At 38.8% G+C, this 11,723-nt stretch overlaps 1 protein-coding gene across 1 annotated transcript; it reads left to right on the top strand.

Moving 5' to 3' along the window:
• Positions 1–6,078: 6,078 nt before the first annotated feature.
• TSHZ1 (teashirt zinc finger homeobox 1) lies at positions 6,079–9,812 on the top strand. Its single transcript, XM_010008834.1, has 2 exons — positions 6,079–6,088; positions 6,230–9,812. Exons 1-2 carry the CDS (start codon positions 6,079–6,081, stop codon positions 9,412–9,414), a joined length of 3,195 nt encoding a protein of 1,064 aa, XP_010007136.1. The 3' UTR covers positions 9,415–9,812.
• The last annotated feature ends 1,911 nt before the right edge of the window (positions 9,813–11,723 follow it).

Genomic DNA, 11,723 nt, shown 5'->3' on the forward strand with positions numbered 1-11,723 from the left:
TTTTTAGTTAAACACCATGAGTTTTTACCCTGTTCTTTCAAGATGAATAAGAAGTTAGTGCTGACAGTGACTCGGGTATTTGCCTTCTGTACCCGTGTACTTGCCTTTTAATCACCAAACTTTTGTTTTGTACTTCACTATTAGTTAGTGATGCAAATGGAGGCTGAAATCCATGTGCCTGCTGAAGTCACTTCTCTAGGAGCCCCAGGCACCCTGGGCCTACAGTCTTTGTCATCCTGATCTCTGGTGCTCTCAATAATGCAGCAAGCCTTTGCTCCACCAAAGCGTCACCTGTCTAGGTGAGTCGTGCCATCCCCTATCTGAAGTGACAGCCATCTTTGAGTACCAGCATCTTAACTGACTTCTCTTTCATCATCCATGTTAGAGAAATAACATTTTCGACAAGGTGTTGGGTTCCCCCCCCCCCTTTTCTTTTTTTTTTCCCTAACCCCCCTTCACCCCTTAGTTAGAGCACCTGATCAAAAAATTATTTCTGACAAAGATTTTCTGCTCCAAATTAAATGAGCTCAAGGAGACAGAGCATTTTCACACAGAAAGAAAGTGAAACGTTGATGTTGGAAGTTAATGAATCTGGTAGCAGAGAGAACATTATTGAGACTGGATAATATGATCTAACAGCTTTCCCTCTTCTTATCCTCCCCGTAAAGAATGTATGGAAGTCAGTTATGTGGCATGATTCTAACATCTGTCCTACCCCATAATGGTAATTTGTATAAGTAATGGAAACAGGTTAAATACTTCCATTCTAATGTTGCCAGCAGGGATGAAAATGAACATTTCAATGAAATAATCTCGACAGAGCAGGGAGAGGAGGGGTGGATGGACTGATTCATCTCCAGCTCTCTTTGGTGATGTGAACACTAATGAGAATGCTTGAATGTACAGTTTATCAGATAGAAGGGGAAGAGCAAGTAAATTTCTCAGATTAGAATCACCGTGAAAATATACCCGCATGCAAGCTGCTTCGTTCTCCTATTGCCAGGGTTGCCTAATAATTTGCAGCATTCATTTTAAGGGGATAGGGGAGAGAAGAGAAGGAGGTGAAGAATCTTTCTGTTGGTTTTTAATGGGATGCCTTTAAGGGTTATCATTCAACCTGCTAGAAGCACAGAGGTTGTTCTTGTTACAGCAGGTTATCTACTTCTCAGACCCATTGCATTAGAATTACAGGGTGGGCAGTTCTGGTATTTTGCCCCTTGTTTTGCTGCAATTAGAAATCGAAGACAACAGACCATTGTAGTAAGGTTATTTGGTTGTCTGATAGTCTGTACTGCTTCTCAGCCATTGTCATAACTAAGCCATATTTTTCCACTGTAGTGACATTGTAATACAGACACACACACATACGCATTTGCAGCATCTGTGCCAGAATTTGGTATGAACATTTGTATATACTAATATAGAAAATCCTCAAATCTTCCAGCAAGCATGTTAACCTCTTACAGTGTGAGATTTTGGATTCTTTCATAAAAAACTCTCATGACTCTGTATTCTGGAGATGTGTCTGTAAATTTATCTTTTTTCTTCTCCCTCTCATTTTTCTGTGATGAGGGAGATGTGTGGTTCTAGGTTGTCTTTACCATCCATACTTCTTTGCCCAAGATGTGAAATGTGTTCTTGTGTGCAGTGGAAGTCACCCCCAGCCTAGAGTGCAGTTTGTGCAAGGTGATAGTATGGGCTGTGAAAACTTCTGCAGCTTCTGTCTCCTGTTGGCTGGGTAAATATTACAAGCTGTGGAAATACATCTGTTGAAGAATGGTGAATGTTCACAACGTGCCACTATTGTTTAGTCTCAGAGTAGACCCTCATTTAGTGAAGAATTTTAGATTTAAACCCATCCCTATTTGTTGAAACAACGAAATATGTATTTCAGTGAAAATTATTTCAGTATTCAATTGCTTTACCGAATTGTGGTTTTCAATACTTAGGTGTTTCTTCTGAATAAATTTTTTTTTTGAGGATTTAAGATCAGGTCTTGAGGAGTTTAATCCATTGAATATTACAGACTGTTAAAAACAAATACAGTTGTTACTTTTTGTCCTTCTCAACATAATGTATTTAATGCTGAATCCCTGCTTTGAATGGAAAAAAATGCCTCTGTAGGGGCAGATTCCTTCTAAAGCACTGGTCTGAGGTTATGGAAAGGTTTTATAAGAGAATATTTATGTTTTTAACCACATCCTTACATTTTGGATCTCTGTCTGCTTTTACAAACAATGGATGTGTATTTATAGTGTAAATATTCTCACTGAAGCAAACGCAATGTGCTGTGCTACTCACATGTACAATATATAGCATCTCATGTCCACTTAGATTAGAATGCACAGCTTTTAACACTGCTCAGATATGACAGTATACCTATGGGGAAGCACTTTCATCCAGAAGGCACATTTTATAGGCAAAAAACATTAGCAAGACTAAATACGAAGAAAAGAAATACAAACTGCTCCCGCTAATTTTTGGTTGTCTGGAATTTGGAGCTTTTCCCCTTTTTTCTACCTGCATTTGCCTGAATTTGTGGATGCCCATGTGAGAAGGAAAAGAAAAGCTGACATTATGTTCTGTAATTTCTTCTGCTTTGTGTATAGTTTTTGTTGAGGAGGATCACTGCTTATATCTGTTCTTGATATTCCTGTGTGGTTTCAGGACACGTGTAAACCAGGAAAGTCTTTACAGGAATATCTGAAAAAGATTGCTGAGAGTTTCTTGGTCACAGAAAGATAATCTAGGGGGAGAATCCGAACATCTCATGCTTTTATTTGATGTAGAATAATACTACTTGTCTCTGCAAGTAATTTTAATAGGAACATTTTTGCTGTATTTAAAATTCTGAAACTTACTTATTTGTTACATTTCTGTGACAATTGTAGTAAAACATATGTGTTTTTAGAAATAAACATTTTTCATTTTATGTGCTTCTGAATTATTTTAATGGAAACCTTTTCAGTTAGAGAATTGCACTGTCCTTGCAAAATACCATATGTTGAGTGTGCTGCTATTCATCTTATAAACACTAGTATTCCTGAATGAAAAGGTATTGTGTGTATCCTATAGTAACTAAAGGAGTTAAATATTTTTTATTGCAGTGATAGAAATTAAACATTTCAGATAAATTACTTTCTTTTAGTTTAGAAGCATTATTTTGTGTTATTTCAGATAAAAACTACACAGATGTGTGGGTGTGCACATCATGTAAATTCATTTTTTTTCAGAATTGGCTTAAAGTCTGAGATAATAGAAGATCAGAGTCCTGGACAATCGTATATTCTTAACTCTTATATTGCAGTATATTTTGGAGAGTGAACTCAATCATGTAGCAGTTGAACCTAACACTAGGAAAGTAAGTGAAAGATGGATATTTCACCCTAACACTCAGTTTCTTTGCTTTGACAGTTTAACACCGACCTTTCATGTAGTTTTAATGTTTCTTGTGTGGTTTAGCTCCTTTTATTTTATGGTAAAGTGCAAAAGTACAGGAATAGAGAAAACACATAATCATAAATAAATAAAGGAAAATAAAAGATATGGCAGTGGGTCTACTAGAATTTCTACTTGAGCAGGTATTTAAATGGTTATATATAGCAATTATAAGAATATATATGTATGCAGTTTAGAATTAAGCAAAGAGATAGCAGATAATTTACCTGGCTTCTTACAAAATGCTGTATCAGCTATAGCAACAGTCTTATATCTATTTATTAAAATACTGGGAATTGGAAAGTAGAGAAAATTTCCATAGTTCCACCAAGGTTAGTCAGAAGATAGCTGTTCATGAAAGCTCAGAATGCAGGCCCCTGCAGTTTTCAGCTTCTACTTGGTGAATATCTGCTGATCATTACTAAGTTTTCAGGTTTTTTCATGTGAGGGTTTGTTTTTTTTTAATAAAGAAGCCAGATGGTAACTGTCTCTCTTTATGCATTTTAGGCCTTAGAGTGTTTTTATTTTTTATTTAAAAATATTTTGAGAATCAGAAACAATACTCTTTTATGACTGTTCTTCACTTCTCTGAAACTTAAAAATGTATCGTCCTTTGCTCTTAAAAATTACTGACAAAAAAATGACAGAGACAAGAGATTTTAGATTGTAGCTGTGGAAGGGAATTCTGCTTGCACACTAACAGTTCAGAACTGCAGCAATACTACCATGCTTAAGTACCTGCAGAGCATTTCAACAGCAGCATAATTTCAATACTGGGAAACTCACTGACTTCTTAGTTATTTTACTACTTCTATATTGTATTCTTGGTTTTATGGACTAAATACATTTTAAAGAAAATTTTGTTTGTTTTATAATGTTTTTCTGGCATCATCCTTGCCTTTGGCTCCGGGGTGATCACTGTAGTGACTTGTGTTGTGCTTGGTACTCATCAGTCCTTTTAAACATAATAGGAAACACCTGAGACTGATGCATCTGTAAGAAATTGGGCTCCACTTAACACTTTTTTAAAAAGTAAAAGATGAAATTATCTTCTGTAAAAATCTGACATTTAGAGGACAGATGAAACATGCAGTTTGCATCTTAAGGTTCACCATTACCCCATTACTGGGTGGACTACTTTTCTACTTTATCATATAAGATCAGACTGTAATAGTTAGGAGCTGCACTAGGATTTAATTGCAAAGTTGAATACAGAATGCAGGACTGTCCATAATACTGTTACTTAAAAAAAAACGGACAAAAAAACCAAACACAAAACAAAACACAGTGAGAGAAGATTAATTTTTCAAAAAGAAATTTGAGAATGAGTTAGCAACAATGTACAGAAAGAAGCTCAACTTGTACTTATGCTCCCCCCAATTAAAGAAGACCTCGGTTTTGTTAACATGATAATATGCATTTTCTTCATATCACAGAGGAGCTGAAGTGCCTCTTTTTCTGGCTTTCTTTCAGTATTTTTACCATGGAAGGACATAGCCCTCACTTCAGCATCTCTTGCTGCAGAGTTCACCTGACAAGGAGGCATTTTTAATCCATTACTGAAAATTGTTCACAATCCATGTTTTCTACCTTGACATGCTTATAAATGACCTACATTCCATCATTGTGATTTGTTTAAACTTCTTTTACAAAACTGGAGGGAAATGTGTACAAGTATGTTTTCTACTTTGCAATGAAAGTGTGCATTTATCACTTAGATACCTGTAAGCCACTTCTGTGAATTGGGCCCTTGGAGTAAATGTGTTTTGATGTAATCACCATCTGCTCATGAATATTATCTTTGCTAGTTTAAAATAGTTTGATACAGATAAGCACATAGTTTGGTAACATTATATAGTTTCACCAGGTGGCAATACAATAGCAAAGTTTGGTATTTACCATAAGGCAATAATCAAGCTGGGATAGAGGTCTCAAGTTTTTTGTTTGTTCCTTTTAAAAATTGATCTCTAACTTTTACTTTTAGTTGCCGATTGTTGTTTTCAAAATGATGAATGTAGGATGCCCATGAAAGAGAGGCAAAGTACATCCTAGCTATTTCAAAAAGCAATTGTAGTATTGTTTCTCTTTTCACCTTGTAAAAATGAAAGCTGTTCTCTCTCAGATCATAGAATCATAGAATCGTTTTGATTGGAGAAGACCTTTAAGACCATCAAGTCCAACTGTTAACCTAGCAGTGCCAACTCCACCACTAAACCATTTCCCTAAGAACCACATCTGAGAGACCTGACACGCTTGCCCCATATAGCTCCGTTAGAGTCCGGTGTTAGTGATATAGAAATGGCTCTTGAAGCTTTAGCTAAAGCCAGTTTGCCAGAGAAGACAGCCCTGATGAGATGAAGCTGGTCAAGCCAGTGGTTCTAAGTGCCTAGGTCTAAGGAGTGCAGGTCAGCTTCAACATGTTGTGCATACATAGTGCAGTAAGTATAGGTCAGTACCAGGCCATTTTATAAATAGATAAGAACTGGTTTAGTAGGGTCTTTGTTTGACTTTGGTTTTGATATTATGGTATCTACTGTGATCCTGGCACGCATTTTACTACTGAAGTCGAAGTTTATTCTTAGACAGCATTGATATCAAACTGCGACCAGGACAGAGTATGTGGATTTATAGGTGGAGGGTATGAGTGATGGTGAGTTTGGTTTCTGGATGTATATTCAAAATTTGTTTTTATGGTTACTGCTTTTAGTACAGAAGACAGCAATGATGTAAAATGTTCACGTTCAATAACTTTGTCTTGTTTCCCACCCCTCTCTCCTCTCTTGTTTTTTAGCATATGTTCCTGAGGAGGAATTGAAAGCAGCAGAAATAGATGAAGACAGCGTGGAAGATGATGGGCTGTCTCTGGACATCCAGGAGAACGAGTATTTGTGCAATGAAGAAGCAGAGATCAAAGAGGCTCAAAGCTACCAGAACTCCCCAGTCAGCACTGCAACTAATCAGGATGCAATCTATGGTTCACCGTTTAGTGAAAACAGCGATCAGCTGGCCCATTTCAAAAGCACTTCCTCTAAAGAAGAGAAAGAGGATCCTCAGTGCACAGACAATGTTTCCTATCCACAGGACAGCTTGGCACAAATAAAAGCTGTGTATGCAAATTTGCTTTCAGAGACTTGCTGGTCCAGTTTAGCTTTGGACTTAAAGAAATCCAATCCAACCACCAGCAACAACGGAATCAGCCAGAATGAAAATACCACAAGTAGTGACACCAATGCCAATTCCCAGAGCACTAGTACTACCGGTACCAACACTAGCACCAGTACAACTACCAGTAATACTAGTAACAGTAATAGTAACAGTGGTGGCTCAGGTTACGACTGGCACCAAGCTGCATTAGCAAAGACTTTGCAGCAGACCTCATCGTACGGACTTCTCCCGGAGCCTAGTCTCTTCAGCACAGTGCAGCTTTACCGGCAAAACAATAAACTCTATGGGTCTGTGTTCACCGGTGCTAGTAAGTTCCGATGCAAAGACTGCAGTGCAGCCTATGACACGCTGGTGGAGCTAACAGTGCACATGAATGAAACTGGACATTACCGTGATGACAACAGAGACAAAGAAGCTGATAAGACCAAACGGTGGTCAAAGCCTAGAAAACGATCGCTTATGGAAATGGAAGGCAAAGAGGATGCCCAAAAAGTGCTGAAGTGCATGTACTGTGGGCACTCGTTTGAATCTTTGCAAGACCTCAGCGTCCATATGATAAAAACAAAGCATTACCAGAAAGTGCCTCTGAAGGAGCCAGTACCAGCCATCACTAAATTGGTCCCTTCTACCAAAAAGCGAGCACTTCAGGACTTAGCTTCACCTTGTTCACCTGAGCCAACAGGGATCACTGCAGAAGCTTCACTGGGTGAGTCTGCAAAGGATCAGAAAACTGCCAACCCCTATGTGACTCCGAACAACCGGTATGGCTATCAAAATGGTGCTAGCTACACTTGGCAGTTTGAGGCACGCAAATCCCAAATACTGAAATGCATGGAATGTGGCAGTTCCCATGACACTTTGCAGCAGCTCACTGCTCACATGATGGTTACTGGTCATTTTTTGAAGGTGACCAATTCTGCTTCCAAAAAAGGCAAACAGCTAGTATTGGACCCTGTGGTGGAGGAGAAGATACAGTCTATACCTCTTCCACCTACCACCCACACAAGGCTACCAGCCTCCAACATTAAAAAGCAGCCTGATTCCCCAGCAGGCTCCACCAACTCGGAGGAAAAGAAAGACCTAGAGAAGGAAAAGGTGGTTGTCAGTGAAACAGAGAAAAAGATTAAAGAAGAGAATGAGGATTCCACAGAGAAATTTGAGCCAACAACTTTGTACCAGTACCTCAGAGAGGAGGACCTAGATGATAGTCCAAAAGGCGGAATAGACATATTGAAATCCCTGGAGAACACGGTAACAACAGCTATCAGCAAAGCTCAGAATGGAGCCCCTTCCTGGGGAGGATATCCCAGTATTCATGCAGCTTACCAGCTCCCGGGAACAGTCAAACCCCTTCAGCCCACAGTGCAGAGCGTTCAAATGCAGCCATCTTACGCTAGCAGTGTAAAGTCACTGTCATCAGAACACAATGCACTCATCCATTCCCCAGGCAGTCTCACACCTCCACCTCACAAGAGCAATGTATCAGCTATGGAAGAACTGGTAGAGAAAGTTACAGGGAAAATCAGTGTGAAGAAAGAAGAAAAGCCTTTGGAGAAAGAGAAGAGTTCTCCAGTCAAACCCACTTCACCTGCTGCTAAAGAAAACAAGGACTTCCCAAAACCAGAAGAAATAAATAACAAGCAACAGCAGAAAAAGAGCTCTGAGACAGAAGTTCAGAAGGTCAAAAAGGATAGTCCAGCAGAAGCACATACGCCAAATGGTACGGAGCCACTTAAAACAAAGGTTGCAAATGGCTGTAACAATTTAGGCATCATCACAGATCATTCACCTGAGCCATCCTTCATTAATCCATTGAGCGCTTTACAGTCCATTATGAACACCCACTTAGGCAAAATTTCTAAGCCGGTAAGCCCCTCTCTGGACCCTTTGGCCATGCTGTACAAAATCAGCAACAGCATGCTGGACAAACCCATTTACCCAACCACTCCGGTCAAGCAGGCTGATGCTATTGACCGATATTACTATGAGAACAGTGATCAACCTATTGATTTAACCAAGTCCAAAAACAAACCTCTTGTTTCCAGTGTGGCTGACTCTGCCTCGTCCCCGCTAAGGGAGAGTGCCCTGCTGGATATTTCCGATATGGTGAAGAACCTCACAGGGCGTTTGACACCCAAGTCTTCAACTCCGTCTACTGTATCAGAGAAGTCTGACGCTGACGGGAGCAGTTTTGAGGAAGCTCTGGATGAACTGTCACCAGTACACAAGAGGAAGGGCAGACAGTCCAACTGGAACCCTCAACATCTTCTGATCCTTCAAGCCCAGTTTGCTTCCAGCTTGAGGGAGACCCCAGAAGGCAAATATATTATGTCGGACCTAGGTCCACAAGAGCGGGTACACATCTCTAAGTTTACTGGTCTTTCCATGACCACAATTAGCCACTGGCTGGCCAATGTGAAGTATCAGTTAAGGAGGACAGGTGGAACTAAATTTCTAAAGAACTTGGACACAGGACATCCTGTTTTCTTTTGCAATGATTGTGCCTCTCAGTTCAGGACTGCTTCTACGTACATAAGTCACTTAGAGACACACCTAGGGTTTAGTTTGAAGGATCTGTCAAAGTTGCCACTGAATCAGATTCAAGAACAGCAGAATGTTTCAAAAGTCCTCGCAAACAAGACTTTGGGCTCACTTGGAATTGCCGAGGAGGACTTAGGCTCCACATTCCAGTGTAAGCTCTGTAACCGAACTTTTGCAAGCAAGCATGCAGTCAAACTGCACCTTAGTAAAACACATGGCAAGTCCCCAGAGGACCATCTGATCTATGTAACTGAGTTAGAAAAACAATAGCGTCCAGGTAAGCAGCCAGGTATGCAAGTGACCACAGGAACATTGCACTAAACTTCTTCGTAGTACTGCACTAGGCCTGACCTGAGCCTCTGAAATCAGTCTTACTTTTGTTGCTGAACTGCCTATCTGGACCTTGGTTTTTCTTACACTTATTTTGTAGTTGTATTTATATGCTCTTTGTCTGATCTTTGCATGGTTATTTTTTGTTTCTGTTTTTATTTTTTGTGAGTCAAAGTCTGACCTTTATTTTCAACATCTGTCCTTGATGTTAAGCTATCTTTTGTAGAATATAGTGGGAGACACTACTGAGAGACATTAATTTAGCCGTAAAGAAAGACACAAAGAACAATGATAAAGAGACATCCTAAAATTACAAAGTTGCCATGACAATAAAGGTCACAGAACCTGGTAGTGTCAAGTTTTAACCCTCTGAGAACCGTAATAGCATTTTTGTGCCTTTCCCAGTGATTAAATAAGGAAAACAAAACAAAGCAAAACAAAAAGGCTTAAAGGCATTTAATTCAAGTAAAACTGTGTCAGAAGCAGAACTTTGTTTTTTATGAATAAGCTTTTTTTTTTTTTTTTTTTTTTTTAATGCAGAACTGGTTTATGAAGAAATTGTGCATGCAGTCCTTGGAAGAAGGAGAGCTGTGTAGTGCTCAAGGGTTTAGGAAGCCACAACTCTATAAGTTAAATAATAATTAAAAAAAATAAAGCAAGCCAAGTTGCCACTATGCCCAAATCCTCTGAATGCTGAGAATTGCCACTTTTTGGCAAAAAAAAAAGTAAAAAAAAGTATGCAAACTGTTATTTAAAACAAATGTATAAATGCTCTTTTTTTTCCCCTTTTTTTTTTTTTTTTTTTTTTCCTGTAAGATACTGCAGTTTATAGTTATTTACAAATGTTAAGCTTTGGTACAAGCTGACCTTTCTATAGTGTGCTGCATTGGTAAATGAAAAAAAAAAAAATGGGGCAAATGTTGGATTCTGTTCCTTGTAAATTGCCAGCATCAGCTTAAAAAAATACATGTTACATATCGTACCATTTTAAACTGTTCAACTTTCTTTGTACCTTCTGGCTGTATGCTTTCTCTTTTAACTTTTTATATTGTCATTTTATATTCAATTTCTGTGTATATAATGTAAAACCACACTTTTTGAATAAAATTTAGTTCCTGCAGCTTGATATAAATAGAGAAATTTTACTGGCACCTGCATCTTTCCAGATGCATGTACTTAAAGGAACTATCTGACAAAAAAAATAAATAAATAAAAATAAAGCAAGCAATGCACTATGAATTATACATTTTGATGTTTTATCATTAATATTGTACAGTACATTTTGGTTCACACAATTAAATCCACTGTTTTCTCAAGTGTAAAATAAACCCACATGCAGTTCTTGATTTACATACATTGTCATGTCGTCATTATATTGCCTTTGAGGTGTTATTCCAGCAAATAAGAGGCATTGTTTATATAATCAGCCAGCAAAAATCTATTTGAAATCATCTCTCATGATCTCTGTGCTGATGTGTTTCGCTCGAAGCCGTGATACTAATACTCTCCTAGAAGAGATTTGCCATAGGTACACATGGCAAAAGGTACAGAACCAGTGGGGTGCCATCAATTAGCAACGGGCATTCTGCTCATCGCTGAAGTACAAGAAGGGCTGCAAAGGTTTCGGCCAAGTTAATTTGCCTATGCTGTATGACTGTGCCTGTAGTCATTTTCTCTGTGCACCCAGAGGCTGTCTCCTCCCTTCTTTCTCAGGCAAAACACCTTTTGGTTCCAGCAGTTACGTAGCCAGAGGCTGTGGCTTCTGCCCCTGCAGTCTGTTGAATGCTGTGGTACTTGCCTTTCAGGCAGCGCTGGAGACTTCTGAGTCTTTGATGCCAGTTTTTACTTACAGTACAAGATGGCAGACCCATGTTTCTCTGTACTTTTTAAATATTGCATTTTGAGGTAAGCTGAGTGCTATCATATCAGGTGTTTCCCTTAATCTTTATTTCTGTTCTGTTGAATGCAGATGTCATTTAGAATGTAAAAGAGAGCTGTCAGAGCCTTCACTACTCTATCTCCTGAGTGCTTTGACAGTTACAGTATATGAAAGCCTGGGATCTGCTATCCATTACACTTTTTTGGGGGGCTTTTAAATATGAAGAACTAGAGGGGTTTGCTTTCACATGGTATTAGTGATACTGTTGTGTTATATATACTTCTGTGTATGTATGTATATTTCTGCTGCTCCTTCTGCAGTCTCTTGAAAGGAATTTAAATGTAAGATCTTTGCTTCCAAATGCAGCACA

This window comes from Chaetura pelagica, unplaced genomic scaffold, assembly GCF_000747805.2.
Source record: "Chaetura pelagica isolate M959 unplaced genomic scaffold, ChaPel_1.0 scaffold312, whole genome shotgun sequence".
NCBI lineage: Eukaryota > Metazoa > Chordata > Aves > Apodiformes > Apodidae > Chaetura > Chaetura pelagica.